Here is a 21,445-nt window from a genome sequence, read left to right as displayed (position 1 = left end):
TAATGGAATACTATTGTGGTATAAGAACTGATGAGCAGGCAGACTTCAAAAAAACCTGGAAAGACATATATGAACTGATGCTGAGTGAAGTGAGAAGAACCAGGAGAATATTGAACACAGTAACAGCAACATTGTGTGATGGTCAACTATGATAGACTGAGCTCTTCCCAACAATACAATGATCCAAGACAATTCTGAAAGATTCATGCTGGAAAATGCCATCCACATCCAGAGAAAGAACTATGGAGTCTGCAGAATGAAGCATACTATTTTGACTTTTGTTTTTGTTTTTGTTTTTCTTTCTTGTGGTTTTTTTCCTTTTGTTCTGATTCTTCTTTCACCACATGACTAATATGGAAATATATTTAACATGATTGTGCATGTATAACCTGTATCAGATTGCTTGCTGTCTTGGGGAGAGGAGGGGGAAGGGAGGAAGAAAAATTTGGAACTCAGAATCTTACAAAAATGAATGTTGGAAACTCTTTACATGTCATTGGAAAAAAATAAAATACTATTAAGTGCAAAAAAAGAAAATAATTCCTTAAAAATTAGAATTGAGCAAGTGGAAGCATTCCATGAGATATCCTTTCATCAAGAATGCTTGAAAGTCCTCTATTTCACTGAATGACCATTTTTTTCCCCTGAAGAATTATACTCAGTTTTGCTGGGTAGGTGATTCTTGGTTGTAAATTCAATCTCCTTTGCCCTCTGGAATATTATATTCCATGCCCTGCGGTCCCTTAATGTAGAAGCAGCTAAATCTTGTGTTATCCTGATTGTGTTTCCACAATACTTGAATTGTTTCTTTCTGACTGCTTGTAATATTTTCTCCTTGACCTGGGAAGTCTGGAATTTGGCTACAATATTCCTAGGAGTTTTCCTTTGGGGATCTCTTTCATGAGGAGATCGATGGATCTTTCAATTTCTATTTTGCCCTCTGGTTCTAAAATATCAGGGCAGTTTTCCTGGATAATTTCTTTCTTTCTTTTTTTTTTTTTTGGTAAGGCAGTTGGGGTTAAGTGACTTGCCCAAGGTCACACAGCTGGTACATGTCAAGTGTTTGGTCTGAGGCTGGATTTGAACTCAGGTCCTCATGACTTCAGGGTCGGTGTTCTATTCACTGTGCCACCTCGCTGCCCCTGGATAATTTCTTGAAAGATGAAGTCTAGGCTCTTTTTTTGATCATGGCTTTCAGATAGTCCAATAATTTTTACATTCTCTCTCCTGGATCTATTTTCCAGGTCAGTTGTTTTTCCAATGAGATATTTCACATTGTTTTCTAATTTTTCATTCTTTTGGATTTGTTTTACAGTGCCTTTATTTCTCATAAAGTCACTAGCTTCCAATGGTCCATTCTAATTTTTAAGGAAGTTTTTCTTCAGTAATCTTTTGGACTTCCTTTTCCCTTTGGTCAATTTTGCTTTTTAGGGCATTCTTCTCCTCATTGGCTTTTTGGACCTCTTTTGCCATTTGGGTTAGGATATTTTTTAAGGTGTTATTTTCTTCAGTATTTTTTTGGGTCTCCTTTAGCAAGCTGTTGAGTTGTTTTTCATGATTTTCTTGCATCACTCTCAGTTTTTCCTCTACTTCTCTTACTTGCTTCTCAAAATCCCTTTTGAGCTCTTCCAAGGCCTGGGACTGATTCATATTTTTCTTGGAGGCTTTGGATGTAGGAGCTTTGGCTTTGTTGTTGTCTTCTGGTTGTATATTTTGATCTTCTTTGTCACCAAAGTAAGATAATATAGTCTGATTCTTTTTGCGCTGCTTACTCATGATCCCAGCCAATTACTTGAGTTTTAAACTCTTTGTTAAGGTAAGAGTCTGCTTCCAACGTGGAGAATGTACTGTTCCATGCTTCAGGGGTTTATACAGCTGTTTTCAGAGATACTTCTTAGGGACCTGTAAATTTTCAGTTCTTCCAAGGTGCTATGATAAGGGGCAAGGTGTTTCCTCTCCACCACCACAACAAGCTCCACCATACCAGTACTCCTCCTTGCCCCAGGACTGCCCCTCAGAACTGTGACCCAGATCCAAGCACGGGCAAAGCAAGAGATTCCTGCCTCAGCACTAGCAAAGAGATCCCTGCAATCCCCCTCTGATCAGCTACTTGGTTATCCCTCAGTCTGTGGGCCGGAAGCTCAGGAAACAGCCGTGGCCCTGGAGGCGGCTGAGACCCAGCTCCTTCTCTCACCGCAGTCACAGACTTTTCCCACTGACCTTCTAAGTTGTCTTTGGCGTTCGTGGGTTGAGAAGTCTGGAAACAGCCACAGATGCCCACGGTTCAGCCCTCTGAGGCCTGCTCCAGGTTTTCTGCGGCCTGCGTGGCCACACCTAACTGCGCTCCGCTCCCTGCCCAGCATGATATACCTTTCTGATCAATCATCCAGGCTGTCTTTGGCTGGAAATTTGTTTCACTCTGTCTTTTTGTGGATTTCTGCTGCTTTAGAATTTGTTTAGAGCCATTTTTTATAGGTATTTGGAGGGGTTTGGGGGAGAGCTCCAGAAAGTCACTGCTTTCCCTCCACCGTCTTGGCTCCGCCCCTCTCCATATGTCAAGAAGCAATAAAACAAAATCAAAAGAATATTAAAAAAAGAAGAAAATGTGATGAAATCTTTCATGGAATAAACAACTGACCTGGAATATAGATCAAAGAGAGATAATTTAAGAATTATTGGACTTCCTGAAAGCCATGATCAACAAAAGAACGTAGACTTCATATTTCAAGAAATTATGAAGGAAAACTGCCCTGATATCCTAGATCCAGAGAGTAAAATAGAAATTGAAAGAGTCCACCAATCATCTCCTGAGATCCCAAAATGAAAACTCCAAGGAGTCTGCTTCCAGTGTGGAGAATGTACTGTCCCAAGCTTCAGGGGGTTTTGTGCAGCTGTTTTCAGAGATAATTCTAGGGACCTATCAATTTTCAATTCTTCCAAGGTGGTGTGATCAAGGGTGAGGTGTTTATTCCTTTCCTGGCCTGTGCTCTGGTCTATGAGTGACCACAAGCACTGTTTTCTGCCTTGGAACTGTGAGGAGGATTCTCTGTCCACCACCACTATGAGCTCTACCATGTCAGCACTCCTCCTTGCCCCATGATTGCCACTCAGAACTGTGACCTAGATCCAAGCATGGGCAAAGCAAGAGATTCCTGCCTCAGCACCAGCAAAGAGATCCCTGCAGTCCCCCTCTGATCAGTCACTTGATTCCCCCTTGTCTGTGGCCGAGAGCTCTTGAAACAGCTGCCGTCCCAGGGCTGCGCTGGGGCTGGGGCCGAGCTTCTTTCTCACTGTGGTCTCAGACCTTTCCTACCGACCTTCTAAATTGTCTTTGGTGTTTGTGGGTTGAGAAGTTTGGAAGCTGCCACAGCTGCCTGTGATTCAGTCCTCTGAGGTCTGTTCCAGGTTCGCTGAGACCTGGTCTTTGCCTGTGTGCCCACACTGAACTGTGCTCCTCTCCCAGCCCGGCGCAATATAGCTTTCCAATCAACCATCCAGGTTGTTTTGGGCTGGAAATTTCTTACACTCTGTGGGTTCTGCTGCTCTAGAATTTGTTCAGAGCCACTTTTTACAGTATTTGGAGGGGTTTGGGGGAGAGCTCAAGCGAGTCACTGCTTTTACTCCACCATCTTTACTCTGCCCCAGAAGGAGTCTATATAGGAGGAGGGCATGGGTGTGAGTCAATTACATTGTGATGATCTTTCCCTCCTCTCCTCCCAAATGTGGGAATGAGAAAGTGGGATGCACTGGGAGAAGGGGAGAAAGGGAAAGGTAGAGAGGGGAATTTTTTTTTTAAACAGGTTGTAGTTGTTGGCATTTTTATTCATATGATAACAGTTCATCTGGTACTAAAAAAAGTCTCTAAAAATAAAAATTGTAGGAGGGAGAAAAATACGTAGTTTGTACTCCAGTTTCACAAATCAGACTTGGATGATATCAACTCTGGCTCATACTCTTTTTAATCTCTTCTTCCTTCTTTGCATTTATTAGTGGTTTTTTTTTCCCAATAAGTTAGAATTAGTTAGGCTAAATATTCTAGCTCACCTGCAAAACTTGATACCTGGTTGTTATTTCATCCTGGGCATTTTGTTAGTCATTTAGGTAAGCTCCTATCAGATTAATTATGTCTGAACTGTTGTCTGAGCACCAACATTTGCTTAAAATCCAGCACTTGACTGAATGGAAGAATGTTTAACATACCTTTACGTTAAATAGGTCCATAAAAACAGGACTCAGTAATTTTAGGAAGTCTCAGAATTGTGTGTGTGTGTGTGTGTGTGTGTCTATACACACACACACACACACATATGAGAGAATTTTTTTTCCAATTACATGTAAAGACAATTTTTAACATTCATTTAAAAATTTTTTTTGAGTTCTAGTTTGTCTCCCTCTCTCATCACCCCATTCCTAAGATGGTTAGTAATTTAATATAGATTATGCTTGTGCAAATCATGTAAAACATATTTCCATATTCACATTGTGAAAGAAGAAACAGGCCAAAAGAAAAGAACCATGAAAAAATAAAAAAAGGGAAAATAGTATGTTTCAATCTGCATTCACACTTCATCTGTTCTTTCTCTGGATACAGATAGCATTCTCAATCATGATTCTTTTGGAATTATCCTGGATCACTGAGAAGAGTTAAGTAGTTCATAGGTGATCATAGCACAATGTTGCTGTTATCGTATACAATATTTTCCTGTTTCTGCTCACTTCATTTGGCATCAGTTCATGTAAATCTTTCCAGGTTTTTCTGAAAACATCCTGCTCATCATTTCTTATGGAACAATAGCATTCCATTACATTCACCTACCACAGCTTGTTCAGCCATTCCCTAATTGATGGGGATCCCCTCAATTTCTAATTCTTTGCCACCACTCAAAGCTGCTATAAATATTTTTGTGCATATACATCCTTTCCTCCTTTTTGTGATCTCTTTGGAATACAGACCTATTGGTGGTATTGTTGAATCAAAGGGCATGCACAGTTTGATTGCTCTTAGTTCCAAATTGCTCTGCAGAATAGTTGGCTCAGTTCACAACTCCACCAACAGCGCATTAGTGTTGAATGGAGAAAATTTTCTCACCTAAAAAGAGACATGAAAGGAAGAGTATTTATAGTGGATGGGAAGATGGAGGGTGGTGGGCAATACTTAAGACTCACTCAAGAGAATTGGTTCAAAGAGGAAGAATACATATATACAGACTCAGTTGGGTATAGAAATCTATCTTACCCAATAACAAAAGAGGAGGAGAAGGAGATAAGAGATATGGGGGGGGCAGACTAAAGGAGGCAGAAATCAGAAACAAAATAGACTTTTGAGGAGGGACTGGATAAAAAGAAAGAGAGAGAGAAGGATACACAGAAGAAAATAGTGTGGAGGGAAGCACATAGTTAATAATCTTAACTGTGAATGTGAATGGGATGAGCTTACCCATAAAAAATGGAAATGGATAGCAGAATGAATTAGAAACCAGAATCCAACAATATGTAGTATAAAAGAGACACACTTGAAACAGAAAGATACAGAATTAAAATAAAGGCTAAAGCAAAATCTATTATGCTTCAACTGAAGTAAAAAAGGCAAGGGTAGCAATAATAATTTCATAGGAAAAGCAAAATTAGAACTAATTAAGAGAGATAATCAGTGAAACTACATTGTGCTAAAAGGTACCATAGACAATTAAGTAACGTTAAAAAAAATTTACGGCAAGTTTCTCTGATAAAGGCCTTATTTCTCAAATATATAGGGAACTGAGTCAAATTTACAAAAATTAGGGCCATTCTCCAATTGATAAGTAGTCCAAGGATATGAACAATTAGTTTTCGAAAGAAGAAATCAAAACTATGTATAGTCATGTGAAGAAATGCTCCAAATCACTACTGATTAGAGAAAGGCAAATCAAAACGACTAGGATACTACATCATACCTATCAGAAATGATAAATGCTAGAGGAGATGAGAGAATCAAGAGGAATACTGATGGATTGTTGATGGAGTAATGAACTGATCTAACCATTCTGGAGAACGATTTGGAATTATGCCCAAAGGGCTATAAAACTGTGTACGCCCTTTGACCCAGCAGTATCATTACTGGATATGTACACTAAAGAGCTCAAAGAAAAAGGACCTGTACGTACAAAAATATTTAATTTTTTTGTGGTGACCAAAAATTGGATATTGAGGGGATGCTTATAAGTTGTGTAATGGCTGAACAAGTTGTGGTATATGATTGAGAACAAGTACTATTGTGCTATAAGAAATGATGAGGGTGGTGGTTGCTTTTTTTTTTCTTTTTATTGTGCTTTCCAGTTTTTTTATTAATTAATTTATTTTTGAATTATCAACCATCACTTCCATAAGCTTTTGAGTTTTAAATTTTTCTCCCAGTCCCTCCCCATGACGGCGCACAATCTGATATAGGCTATACGCATACATTCCTATTAAACATATTTTCACATTAGTGATGTTGTAAGTAAGAATTAGAACCAATAGGAGGAACCACCAGAAAGAAGAAACAAAACACAACAGAAGAAAAAAAAATAGCAAATAGTATGCTTCGATCTGCATTCGAGCTCCATAGTTCTTTCTTTGGATGTGGATAGCATTTTCCATCACAAGGCCTTTGGAGGTGTCTTAGATCCTTGTATTTCTTGGAAGGGTTAAGTCTATCAATATTAGTCATCGCACAACATGGCTGTTATTGTGTATAACATTCTTTTGGTTCTGCTAATTTCACTCAGCATCAGACCATACAAGTCTTTCCAGGTTTTTCTGAAGTCAGTCTGTTCATCATTTCTTATAGCACAATAATATTCCATTACATTCATGTACCACAACTTGTTCAGCCATTCCCCAATTGATGGGCATCCTCTCAATTTCCAGTTCTTTGCCACCACAAAAAGAACTGCTATAAGTATTTTTGTACATGTGGGTCCTTTTCCCATTTGTATGAGCTCTCTGGGATATAGTCCTAGAAGTACTATTGCTGGGTCAAAGGGTATATGCGCATTTTTACAGCCTTTTGTGTGTAGTTCCAAATTGCTCTCCAAAATGGTTGGACCATTTCACAACTCAACCAACAATGCATTAGTGTTCCAGTTTTCCCACATCTTCTCCAACATTTATCATTTTCATGTTTTGTCATCTTGGCCAATCTGATAGGTATGATGTGGTACCTCAGAGTTGTTTGATTTGCATTTCTCTAATCAATAGTGATTTAGAGCATTTTTTCATATGACTATAGATGGCTTTAATTTCTTCATCTGAGAACTGCCTGTTCATATACTTTGACCATTTATCAATTGGGGAATGACTTGTATTCTTACAGATTTGACTTAATTCTCTATATATTTTAGAAATGAGGCCCTTATCAGAGAGACTGGTTGTGAAAATTCTTTTCCAATTTTCTACTTTCCTTCTAATCTTGGTTGCATTGGCTTTGTTTGTGCAAAAAGTTTTCAATTTAATGTAATCAAAGTTATTTATTTTGCTTTTTGTAATGTTCTCTATCTCCTGTTTAGTCATGAGTTCTTTTGTTCTCCACAAATCTGATAGGTAAACTATTCCTTGCCCTCCCAGTTTGCTTATAGTATCAGCCTTTATATCTAAATCATGAACCCATTTTGATTTTATTTTGGTATATCGTGTTAGATTTTGATCTATGCCTAGTTTCTGCCATACTCTTTTCCAGTTTTCCCAGTAGTTTTTTTCAAAGAGTAAGTTCTTATCCCAGAAGCTGGGGTCTTTGGGTTTATCAAGTAATAGATTACTATAGTCATTGACTACTGTGTCTTGCGTACTTAACCTTTGATCCCCCACTCTATTTCTTAGCCAGTACCAAGCAGTTTTGATGATTGCTGCTTTATAATACAATTTAAGATCTGGAAAGGCTAGGCCACCTTCCCCTGCATTTCTTTTCATTAGTTCCCTTGATATTCTGTTCTTCCAAATGAATCTTATTTTTTCTAACTCTATAAAAATAATTTTTTGGTAGTTTGATTGGTATGGCACTGAATAAGTAAATTTAGCTTAGGTGGAATTGTCATTTTCATTATATTAGCTTGACCTACCCATGAGCAACTGATGTTTTCCACTTATTTACATCTGACTTTATTTGTGGTGTTTTGTAATTGTGTTCATATAGTTCCTGGATTTGTTTTGGTAGGTAGACTCCTAAATATTTTATTATGTCTACAGTAACTTTAAATGGAATTTCCCTTTCTATCTCTTGCTGTTGGGCTTTGAGGGTAATGTATAGAAATGCCAATGATTTATGCTGGCCCTTTATCTCTTCAGTGAAGTATATAAGAAGTTATCACTGGTAATGGAGAGTGTTAAAAATACACTGGGATATTGTAGAGATTTACTTTATTTACTTAACATTTCATACATGTATTTCCATAGCTCAATAGCATAGTTATTTTAAATATTCTACAGTAATATTTTTCACATTACATTAGAATAATTTAAACCTTTTTTTTTGTTCTGAATTTAAGCACCGATATATACATAAACATTTCCATTATTTGATGTGGTATGATTTTTAGGGTTTTTTTTTGCTGGAGATTTGGAGGAACTAAGTTGCCTGTCTTTATAATTCAGGTAGCATTCCTCCCCAAGTCCCTAATATTATAGTATATTAACAACAGTGATGGTTTGGGGTAATTAACTTAGTGAGTAATCCAGGTTGTAAGTGAGGGAGAAATAATTAATACTGTCTTATAGTAGCTAAAGCAAAGTTATAATGGGAGGGAATGAATATACGGTAGGCTGCCTCTGCATAGTTCTGGGACTTTTCTCCAATACCACTTATTATCATTTTGAGAAGACAGGAAATGAATGACTGTAATGAACCAGGGCTTGTGAGGTAGGTAGCCTTTTAGGAATTGTCATATGCTGATGAATTAACTGATTGGGCTTCCTGTCCAACTTCATGTTGTAATCTGAGCATCTAGGTGGTGCAGTGGATAGAGCTCCAAGCCCAGAGTCAGGAAGACCTGAGTTCAAATGTGGCCTCAGATACTTGCTGGCTGTGTGACTCTGAGTAAGCCAGTTAACCCTGTTTGCCTAGGTTTTCTCATCTGTAAAATGGGAACAATAATAGCACCTAACTCCTAGGGTTGTTGTGAGGATCAAATGAAATGATAATTGTAAAGTGCTTAGCACAGTGCCTGTCACATGGTAAATGCTATACAAATATTAGCTGTTATTATTAGTTATTTTTATTTTTATTGACACTATTACATAGACTTCGATTCTGGCTGTTGTCATTTTTCAGTTTTTTTAAGCATATAGATATTTCCATGTGATTTAACCATTCAAACTTAGTTTTCAGTGGAAAGAGTTTTAAGATAGTTCATCTAATGGCATGATAGGTAGATTTCCCTAGTTCTGGCACTGATTCACATTGTGGTCATGATTTCCTTTTTACTGCCTCTTCTGACCGTGATGTATTATACATGTTTAAAAAGATATCCTAGTCAGTTATAGTTGATTTTCTGGGATTTCAATGCTTTTACAGAAGTGTATTAGTCAGTAAATACTAATAACAACAGGCCTTAAATCAAGCTTTACCCAAACAAAGGCTGGAGATTATGATGGTTCTGAAAGTTGGGGCAAAGGATATATTTGCAACTCAACAAGTGAAAGGGTGAGCTTTAGGCCACAATAGAAAAGGAAGGGATTGATGAGTCATTGAGTCAGTCCTTCCAAAAGCGCCCAGGTTTTATCAGGCTCTGGTCATTGCCCGTTTTGGTGTGTGAACACCTGGATTGTTCCATACAAAAGGGTACTTTTCTTCTGGTTGCTTTCCTACCTCTGTTGACATAGGCAAAGGCCTGCCAGTTAGTGAGGTTGATGTGAACGTGGAAGTGTTCCAGGTATATACAGTTACAAAAAAGAGAAGCGATGCAGACAGGAAGACAAGGCGTGATTGGAGCAGGCACAGCCTATTGCAAGAAAGGTAAAGCCCAAAACACCAGAGAGTTTATTCTCCTTTCTGTCTAGGTGCTTGCTTCCATTAGAAAATAGGCCCTTTTGATGACTTGAGGAAATGGGAATAAAGTGAGTCTGAAATCTTTTCAAATTTAGGTCATAGATTTAGATGAGGATGGGAATTTCGAAGTCAGTCCAGCTCTCTCATATTACAGATGACAAAACTGAGGACCAGAGGAATGAAATGACTTGCCCAAAGTCATCCAGGTACTTTGGATGGCAGAGTCAGGATTCAAACCAAGGTGCTCCAGCTTTTAGATCCAGTGCTTTTTCCATTTACCATACTACCTCCAAAGCATGGGGAGATGAGAGGAAATAGGGACTGGACCTGTCAGTTCCTTCTATTTTTAAAATTTGTTTCACAAACATTTCCATAATGTAATAGAATAAAAAAAGATGATTACCCATGAAACTGCAAATCTATTATGTACAACTTGCTATTCTTTTTAAATATATAATAAAGTTATCATGTAAGTTTCTTTTTTTTTCTTCCCCTTTCTCCCCCCGCCATGGTTGCCATTAGACACATATGTGTGTGTCTGTGTCTGTGTCTGTGTATATATGTATATATATGTGTATATATATGTAAAATCATTCTATATATACCTCTGTTTATCAGTTCTTTCTCTGGGATACAGAGCATCTTCTTCATAGATCCTTTGTAGTTAATTTGAGTTTTTATAATAGTGCAAATGACTTAGTTGCTCAAGTTGTTTTTAAAACAGTATTGCAGTTACTGTATACAGCATTCTCTTGGTTCTGCTCATTTTGCTCTTCATTATTTCATGCTAGTCTATCGATGTTTTTCTAAGATCATCGAGCTCATCATTTTTTATAGCACAGTAGTATTCCATTACTATCATATACCACCGCTTGTTCAACCATTCCCCAATTGATGGGCATTCCCTCAATTTCCGGTTCTTCACCACCACAAAGAGAGAGGCTATAAATATTTTAGAAGACAGAAGTTCTTTTGCTTTTTCTCTAATCATCTTTGGAAGTAGACCTAGTAGTGGTATTGCTGGGTCAAAGGGTACAGCAGTTTAATAACTCATTGGGCATAATTCCAGATTGCTCCTGGTTGGGTCAGTTCACAGTTCCACCAACAGTGAATTAGCGTACCAATTTTTCCACGTTCTCTCCAACATTTGTTGCTTTCCCCTTCAGTAATTTTAGCCAGTCTGGTAGGTGTAAAATGGTATCTCAAGCTTATTTTAATTTGCATTTCTCTAATCAATAATGATTTAGAACATTTTTTCACATGACTATAAATTGTTTTGATGTCTTCATTGGAAAACTGTCTGTTCATATCCTTTGACCATTTATCAATTGGGGAATGACTTGTATTCTTATAGATTTGCCAAAGTTTTTTGTATATTTGAGATATGAGACCTTTTTCTTAGAAACTGTCTATAAAATTTTTTTTCCCAATTAAACTATATTATAAGGCAGTAATTATCAAAATTATCTGGTACTGGCTAAGAAATAGAAAGGCAGATCAATGGAACAGAGTAGACATACAATTTATAGCTGCAAATGAATATGATAACATTGTATTTGACAAGTGTAAAGACAAGTTTTGGGAATAAGAATTCATTATTTGGTAAAAATTGTTGGGAAAATTGGAAAGCAGTTTGGCAGAAATTGGGCATAGAACAATTTTATATATATATTATATATATACCATATACCAAAATAAGGTCAAAATAGATACATAACCTAGATATAGAGATATTACAAGAGAATTTGAAGAACATGGAACATATTACCTATCAGATTTATGGATAGGCTAGCAATTTATGAATAAACAGGAGAGAGAGAGCAGTGTGAGGTGTAAAATGAATAATTTTGATCACATTAAAAAGTTTTGTAGAAATAAAACAAATGTAGTCAAGATCAGAAGGAAAGTAGAAAATTGGACTTGTCATTTCGTGGGTATAGGCAACTCCCAGGGGGAGAGACACTCTGAACCTTCTCTTCAGCTTATCATAGTAGAACTTAGAGCACTGAGTAAGTCACTTTCCCAGGATAACACAATCCATATGTGTCAGAGGTGGTTTTTAAATCCCAAGTTTTCCTCACTTCCTCACAGCTCTCTATCCACTATACTTAATTATACTAAGTAATTGAATTGGGGTACAAATCAGAAGTTTTGGATGCTTTATTTTTTTGGCAATTGGGGTTAAGTGACTTGCCTAGAGTCACACAGTTTGTGTCAGGTGTCTGATCTGAGGTCAGATTTGAATTTAGGTCCTCTTGACTCCAGGGCTGGTGCTGTATCCACTGGGCCACCGAGGTGCCCCAGATGTTTTATTTCTTTTCCATTCTTTGTACTATTATTGTGTAGTGACAGGCTGAGTTTTGTACTAGTATGTATGAAATAATTAAAAAGAATTAGAGCAGGGTCCCTAGTGCATTTGGGTATTTTCTATGGAGGTCTTAAAGATAGTCTTGGATAAGTTATAATCTGTACCCACACTGATGAAATTATGCATCAGTAGAAGTATTATTTTATTTTTCTGAGAACAGATAAGGGAGAAAAGTGGAGGGTTATATTTGAAGAGTAAAGATTCTGGTATGTTTCATTATGAACTTTCATCCAGTGAGGGCAGTTCTCACCTGAGGTAAATAGATTATGATTTAGAAGTAAAGAGGGGTTTAGGTAATTTTAGGGCAGTTCAGAATTTTCTTGGCAGTATAGGAGGAACATGAAGGATAGCAGAAAAAAGATGCATCAGGTGTATAGAGGGAGGTAATAATTTCTATAGGATATTTCTATAGGATAGAAAAATAGAACATTGTTAGAAAAATAAGATCCAAAGTTTTGAGCCGTCTCTGTCAAATCCCACTCATCAGGTGACCACGACAACCAGCAGTTTCTGGATGCTTTGTATTTTCAATGCTATCTTATCCCAAATTATAGACTACTTTATTATTGTACATATGATAACATTTAATATGAATAGAAATCATTTAATGCCATTTAGTGTGAGCAGCAGGGGAGATTCCACCTATCAATTCTTTAGTCTTTTTAGCCACCATTACAGTTGTTCCATCATGAGCCTTTTTTTTTTTTTTTTAAATTCTCTTCCCTTGAGGAGGATCTCAATCCTGGTCACAGGAGTTTGTCCCATGTGTGACCCAGGAAGTACCCCAACCACATGTATTTAGCTTCATAACCTCCTTTGAGACCCTTTTTTTCCCATGATCCTAATTTCCATCTTGACTTGAGGCAGTGAACTAATCTATATCAGTATTCTTCCCCTCACCTTTTCTTTCCTTGAAAGCTAGAAAGGGGGAAGGGAGGGAGAATTACATAGGTCTTAAATTTGGATGGCTGGAGCCTAGATCCAAAGCAAATTTCTTGAGTTCCTTCTCTAAAGCATAATTAGAGACGTAAAACTTAAAAACTTAGAGAAGTTTGTTTTGGTGTTGGGTTTTTTTTTTGTGGAGGGGTTGGGGAGGCATTAACAGTTAGAATGTGAGTGCAGACAACATGACTGTAAAAGGAAGAAGAAATCAAGAAATCACAATCTCATAGTTGGTAAGGACCTCAGACAGATCATTTGCTCCAAGGTCCCCTTCTACTCTGCAAGTGGTTGTTATTCTTTTGTTTGAAAGCTTTCAATAAAGGAGAACATAAGAGTTCCTAAAGCAGTTCGTTTGTTTCATTAGAAAGTTTTTCCCTAAACTAAGTCTAAATCTTCCTCTCTTCAATTTTCTCCCATTGTTCCCAGTTCTGCCCTCTAGGACCAAGCAGAACAAATCTAATCACCCTTCTCTTGTCTTTTCTATTGGACATAAAAACTGTCCAGTCCTTGAAGATGTTCCCTCCTAAGTCTTCAGGCTAAACCCTCTCAATGCCTTCACTTAATCCTTCCGGATCACATTCTCTAGCCTACTCTCCATCTAAGCTGGGAGTTCTGTCCTGATTTGTTAATATCTTTCTCAAAATGTGGTACCCAGAATATAATGCAGTATTCTGGAATGGTTTGATCTGTTCATAATATTTCTTTTATAACCACCTCATTCTGGTCATGATGCTTCTCAGTGTAGCCTCAGATAACCTTTTTTTTTTCTCCCGTACCATAGCACATTGTTGAATCATACTGTGCTTACAATACACTAAAATTTTCAGGGAAGAATTGTCACCTAGACATGTATCTCCCATTTGTTACTAGGGAAGTTGATCATTTTGAACTCACTATAACACTCTACATTTGTCCCTGTTAAACTTCCATTCCATCCATTGTTCAACGTTATCAAGATCTTTTGGGGTCCTCTGTCATCCAGTATGTTAGCTATCCTCTCTGCATCATGTCATCTGCAAATATGACAAGATGCCTTCTGTGCTTGGTATACTCCACATTTTTCATGCATTCATCAGTGATTACTTTTTGGTTTGGCCATTTATTCAATCAGTTCCAAATTGTCAGTGAACCCACACTTCTCCATTTTATCCACAAAGATAGCATTAGAGATTTTGTCAGGGAAGTAAGGGATTAGCTAGCTAAGACTCATGCCCAGAAATATTGTTATGCTATTTTTGAGTGAATGGTTATTCTTTCAATTAATATACTGTTCTTACCTTAAGGGCAGTTATGTCTTCTATTTGGAGGGTCCTAGAATGGAAGAAGGGTCTGAATAGCCTCAGGTTTGCGTTTCTTCTCATGTAGTCACAATGGAATATGTGTTTCAGTCCCACTTTTTAAACAAGACCTTTTCCTTCACAGTTTGCTTCTTGTTTTTAAACTATATCCAGTAATATTGCCCTATCCTTCTTTTTAGTGTATTTAAGATTGAATAAGATTTGAGATGATAGGAGCTTTGTATTTAGGAGGAGAGAAGAAACCTCCCAACACTACTAACATTTCTATGTTTAGTCAAATCTTCGTTTCTTCACTATTACTTTCAAATTGTATTTTTTAAAAAAATTTGTTGATACATTGTATTTTGACATAACCTACTCTTCATAACAAACATGCAAATAGTTCCCTTCAACAAAGTACTTTCTCTGAAAAGTCTGTTGATTAAAGCATAGGAAGATTTGGTCTAATATGATTCTAACATTGTCTGAGAGCCAGTACCTCAAAATCCCACAGACATATTCTTATGTTAGTTTTTTTTTCCCCACTAAGGTCTTCATTTTAATCTCCTTTCTTTTCCACCACAGTTCACATCTTTTCTATCTTCCCAAATGAAACATATGACAAGCAACTTTTAGCAAACAGTTTAACAGTGTTGCTCTTTTCTTTCCATTATCATAGCTAAACAGTATTTTTCAAAGGCTTCACCTTTGCTTCTCTCATCCCTCCTAAATTCTTAGTGGGTATGAGGGGACGCCTCTTCTCCTACTTGTCTTAGAGCAAGCTTAGGATTGCTTATTTATCCATCTATATATACCTATTCTGTTTTAGGCCCAGGATTTAATTCTATATAGACCACTTAGCCATCAATTAGATCTAAAATCTAACTATAGAGCCTTTTAAGTCACTTATTTCAGGTTAGACCTATGTGATATATTTCATCTTTAAATGGCCTTGTTTCAACCAAATCACTAGTTAGAAATGCCCAGTGGAAACCCAAGTAGTTGACAGTATGGTCTTATGCAATCTTTTTCTTGGGAACAAGTAGTGAATTTGATGTATTTGTAGACAGCAAATATGATATTTGTGCATGTGTCTATTTTTATGAATATACAAAGGTACTTGTTCCTTTTAGCCATTGGTTGGGGAGGGGATATCACATATTTTGGGTGTACAAATCTTGCTTCCTAATCAAAATTAATATAATAACTGATGTTTACGTGATATTTTCCAGTGTACAAAGTGCTTGAACAGTCAATCAGTCAACAAAAATTAAATGCTTACTATGTGGCAGGCATTGTGCTAAGCGCTGGAAATACAAATATAAGCAAAAAGAAAGTCCCTGCTTTCAAGGAGCTTACGTTCTAACAGAGACGATAACAAATAAAAGGAAGTTGAGGAGAGGAAGAAGGTGCCTGGCTCTGGGGCATGATGGAAAAGTCCAGAGGAGTTCAGGCTGGAGGGAAATGAAGAGGTGGCTGTCTAGGCATTCTAGGAGAAGCGGGTACTCCAGAGGTGTGAGTTTATGAGTTTCAGGGCTGAAGTGAACTTCCAGGATCACTTTGTATGCATTATCTCATTTGAACTTGGAATCAGGGCTGTAAACATTGCATTTTGCATGTATTTTTGCCTAACATTGAGGGGCCATCTTAGTAACACAAAAGATCATGGACTCAAAGCTGAAGAGTATTACTCTTAGAAATCATTCAGTTCATCCCCCTAGTTTTATAGATGAGGAAATTGAAGCCCATATTGGGGAAATGATTTGCCCAAGGTTATTATGGTAGTAAGTGGCAGAGCTAGCAGTTGAACGTAGGATGTCTGGCTCCAAATCCAGCATTCTTTTCATTGCCGCACTGTCTGTTCATTTCTGTTCTACTGCCAGAAATGTGCCTGTCACATGAAGAGACCATCTCAGGGAAAGTAAATTGTCTTTGCCTCTGAGCATTTCATGTTTTTTTCCTTTTTTAAAATTATTTTCATTATCAGTGAGATAAATATTCCTTAGTCACCAGAAGGAAAGGTAATGAGGCTGAATAAGGGCCGATTTGTTTTTTATGTGTGGAAATTAGGTAGTACAAAAATGCTTTGTTAATTGGAAAAAGATTTTGTCTTAAACACTAGATGAATGCTTTCTAGGCTGCTTTGACACAAATGAGAACTTGCAAGTCTCATCAAGCAGCTTGTTCCCCTCAGGCAGAAGCACACCTCAGAGGTAAAAATTTCTAACCTTTCAGGGAATGGGTATCACATATATCTTTTGACTCACCCAGAAATTGCTTTGACTCTTTGTAGAAGTTTTTTGTAGTAGAGTGCAAGATGACAGAAGAAAAAAGGCAATTGACAATTTTCAGTAAAGGGCAGATAAAAGTTCTGACTCTGATTATTGAGCTCTGGTCTCATTGTTGTCTATTTAACCATACAGAAAGCTTCAAGATCTTTTAAATTTTTAAAAATTAATGTTTTTTATTTTTTAAAGAAACTACTTCTTATCTTCTGGTGCCCCAACCCCGAGGGCTCCCCCCCACCCCCCACATTGTGTGGGGAGGACAGGTGCTCAGGACAGGTAGCTAACCTTTTTAATTTCTCAATTTAGAAGTCTAATATGTTCTTAACTTTTGCCCCTGAGCTTATCTGAACTTCTGTCAGATTTCTTAAAAGGAATTAAGGTCTTTGGTTTTTTGATTAGCAGTGATAGTAACCTGACATATCATGTTCAGTATCTGTGTATTTGTTTACCAAGATTCTTTTACTTTTGTTCAGCTTGCTTTAGCAATAGCAGACCTGGCATTGCAGATGCCTTCCTGGAAAGGCTGTGTGCAGACCCTGGTAGAAAAGTAAGTAACTTTTATTTAAAAATTTTATTTATATTTATTTATAATGTAAATTGATTAAGTTCACAGTGAACTGATGTTGGGGGGAAACACAGGTAATCTAAATGGAGATGTTTATTAGTAACTTCTAGAGATTCTGTTTTTTGATATTCCAGTGAAAAAGAGCAGCAGTTAATTTTGTAGACATTTCCTTGACAAAGGTAAAAGGAGGCTGATGTACTTTTTTCTATTAAACTATGATGTTTGCCCTTTTTTGAGCTTAGGGGCATCTGTTTTGTTGTTTATTTCTTTATCCATTGTCCAAAGGCCTCAGATTTCTGGCAGAGGAGGATTAATTAAGGCTTCCTTAAACTTTGTTTTTCCTTATTTCTGTCAGGGCTAGGTGGTATTCCTTGTTTGTTGCCAGAATTTTCCATGTTACTTTTTAGATTACTCCCACTAAATGGCACATAAGCAGTTCTATAAATTGTTACCAACCTATTGCAACTATGTTATTGGGAAAGTTATAGCAGTTTTGGTTTTCAATTGAGATTATTATTTTGTGGTTGAATGACTGCTATTCATAAGACATGCTCTTTTTTAGGGGGAAATTTGCTTTATATATTGCAGATGGATAGAGTCTGCTATTTTGAAGAACTTTAAGTGATAATAAAACATTAAGCATCTAATCCTGAATAATCTGAGATTTGTTTCCTTAATATTTGGCCAACTTTTTTTTTCCTGAAAACTAGAGCATGTCCTTTTTAATTTCCTCTTATTGTGGATATTAAAGCCTTTGTTGCTAGAGGTATTTTGATAGCTTTTTAAATTTCATTTATTTTCTTGTTTGTTTTCTGGCACCTTCTTTTTTTTTTTCCTGGCTTATTTTCTTCTTTTTCTCTCCAAGATATAGCAATGATGTAACTTCTTTGCCTTTTCTGCTGGAGATCCTTACGGTATTACCGGAGGAGGTACATAGTCGGTCGTTGCGCATTGGAGCTAATCGTCGCACAGAGATTATAGAAGACTTGGCTTACTACTCAAGCACAGTAGTTTCTCTGCTGGTAAGTAGGTTTGAGATGCTTACCTGCTTTCTAAGATGTTGACTTTCTTCCCCTCTGGTACCCTGGGAAACCCCCCCTCATTCCCCCCTTCCCATATAGTATTTTATATTTACAGGTTCTTTTACGTACTTTATCTCATTTGGTCTTTTGAAAAAAAATGTTTTGCTCCTATATTTTTTTTATCCCACAGTTACTTCCTCTTAAATCTCAAATATCCACCTCCACTAATAGTGCCTGCCCTATAACAGAAACAACAAAAATTAAGCAAAATTGGTACAATGACCTCATTCCCCTAACAGTATTCATCCTTCAGCATCTGTGGTCCACCTCTGCTTAGAGGAGGGAAGTATGTTTCTATATCAGCCCTCTGGAACCAGCACTGGTCATTACATTTGATCTGAATTAGGTCTTGTAATGGGGTTTTTGTTTGTTATTGCCATTGTGCACATTGTCTTCTGGGTTCCTTTTGCTTTGCTTTGTATCATTTCATCAAAGTCTTCTCATGTTTATTCAGCAGCACTTATTACGTGTCTGTTGTGGGTCAAGCTCTGGAGAGAACAGGCAAAAATAAGGCAGGCCCTGTTCTCAAGGAACTTGTATTCTTTTGGGGGAGACGACAAGTATACAGAAAAGTAAATACAACATACAGAAGTAGATTCAAAGTAATTTTCAGGGGGGAGGCTCTAGCAGTTGTAGAGGGAATTAGGATAGGCTTTTAAATAAGCCTTAGAACTGGGGAACAACCCCAATTTCTGGCTTTAAGGTTGCTATACCCTAAATCTTTGGAGTACCAGGATTCCTGGGATCTTTGGGTTGTGGTTTTACTATACTAGCAAAGCTAAACCCACAAAATAACCACATCGTTTCTGTATATAGCAGGGGTTCTGTACCTATTTTTTTGGTGTCATGGACCCTTTTGGCACTGTGGTGAAGCTTATGGACCTCTTCTAAGAATAATATTTTTAAATCCTTAAATACATAGGATTAGAAAGGAAATCAATAACATTGAAATGAAAAAAAATGTTGAATACAGACCCCATGTTAAAACCATCTGTGCTAGGAAGAGGGGTATTTTATGAGGACCATCAAAACATAGGCTGTAAGAATGTTCTTAGCCCTGGATTGAACATTTTAATGTAGAATAAATTGAAATATCTAGTCAATAGTTAGTAAACATTTATGTTTTTGTATGTGTATAAATGTATGAGACATTTATGTTTAATATTTATGCCTACTATGTGCTAGGTACTGTGCTAAGTGTTGGGCATATAGTTAATGCAAAGAAAGACAGTCCCTGCCCTCAAGGAGCATACAATCTAATGTGGCAAGATAGCACAAAAGGAAGCTTGAAAGCTTGGGCCAGGTGGAGTGGGTAGGGGAAGATATTTGAGGAGAAAGAGCATGGTGAAGTCCCAAAATAGTACACCCAGATGAGAAATGAGAAAATGTCTGAGTTGAGCTCTCTCCTTAAATGGAGGTTTGGAGATGCCAGAGCAGCTAGATTGCTCGGTGGATAGGGCACTGGAGCCTGGAGTCAGGAAGATCTGAGTTCAGATACAGTCTTAGACACTCACTAGCTGTGAATGTAAGTTCCTTGAAAGCGGGGACTTTTTTTTTTTTTAATATTTGTATTCCCAGCAATATTTTTAAAGCCTCAGACACTGGCCATGTGACACTGGGTGCGTCACTTAACCCTGTTTGCCCCAGTTTCCTCATCTGTAAAATGAGTTGGAGAAGGAAACGGCAAACCATTCCAATATCTTTGCCAAGATAACCCCATATGGGGTCACGAAGAGTCAGACACGACAGAACAACAAGGCCTGTTGACCTATGGGTTCCATTCTAGTTTTATTAAGCAAGTCATTCCTGTGGAACTTTTTACTTTAGAGTGTATTACATTGGTTTTTGCAGGGACATTTCTTTTATGGGTCCTTTTTGCTAAGTTCGTGCTTCTCTGTTTATGATTTAGTTTTGTTTCTTTAGGGATTTATATTACTGTTTCTTCAGAGCAGTGATAATTCGAATGATTTCAGTGACAGCATTAAGAAGTTATTCAGTAAAAGAAGGGGCCTTTGAATGCTTTTCTCTTCTATCTCTAATATCCTTGAGTCATTATTGTGGGGGAAGCTGGGGCATGGAGGGGGGTTGATAGAATTGGCATCAGAAGTCTATTCTAAATCAAAGTACTGTTTTGGAAAGGCACTGCATCTTGATGTGTTTAAGATGGCTGTTTTAAAAATTAAATTTAATAAAACATTTAAACTAAATACTGAGGAGTAACTACATTGATACTGGAGTCTATACAATAAAGATAGTTTATATTTTAGGACTGATTTTCATTAAGTTTTTCTTTATTTTTTTCTACTCTGTGTTGCTTTTATAGACATACCATGTAGAAAAAAATATTATATTTCCAGTGGTGCGTAACTGAGCTGTGGTTCCATCAGTAGTTTGTTTATTTTGTAGAACCTGGAAGTAAATGCCAACACAAAGCTATATTTGGTTCTAATATCTGGTCAGAAAAACATTATTAAGCGGCAGCTAGGTGGCGCAGTAGGTAGAGCACCAGCCCTGGAGTCAAGAGGACCTGAGTTCAAATCCTGCCTCAGACACTTGACACTTACTAGCTGTGTGACCCTGGGCAAGTCACTTAATCCCGATTGCCTCACCAAAAAAGAAAAAAAAGAAAAACATTTTTAAACTTGCTTTCTTTAGTGGCCTCATCTCTTTTTTATAAAATTCATAATTTCTTCTTGATCACTTTGTTTCTCTTCATCAACCGATTTCGATTGCCAAGGTTTTGCCATAATTTTCAAATCTTCAGACCAAAGAAGTTAAAACTTAAAAAAGACCTACAGGTTCTAACTCTGTACAATATCATGTTGATTGGTTCAGTCAGTGGTACTCTTATGGCCCTCTTTGAAGTCCTGTTTCATGATTAATTAGGCTTCATTGTAAAAAAATTTTCTTTAAAATTTCTAAC

General features: G+C 37.2%; 1 protein-coding gene across 1 annotated transcript in view; it reads left to right on the top strand.

The window, feature by feature from the left end:
* Positions 1 to 21,445, top strand: part of TNPO3 (transportin 3) — a 118,473-nt gene that overhangs the window by 28,431 nt on the left and 68,597 nt on the right. Inside the window, exons 3-4 of the mRNA XM_027840142.1 lie at positions 17,349 to 17,422; positions 18,306 to 18,462. Coding sequence (XP_027695943.1) covers positions 17,349 to 17,422; positions 18,306 to 18,462 — 231 coding nt within the window. The remainder of the gene's footprint in view (positions 1 to 17,348; positions 17,423 to 18,305; positions 18,463 to 21,445) is intronic.

The sequence above is a fragment of the Vombatus ursinus genome, unplaced genomic scaffold, assembly GCF_900497805.2.
Source record: "Vombatus ursinus unplaced genomic scaffold, bare-nosed wombat genome assembly UNPS02014839.1, whole genome shotgun sequence".
NCBI lineage: Eukaryota > Metazoa > Chordata > Mammalia > Diprotodontia > Vombatidae > Vombatus > Vombatus ursinus.
Note: the sequence above shows the minus strand (reverse complement) of the source record. Positions and strands in the feature narration are given on the sequence as shown.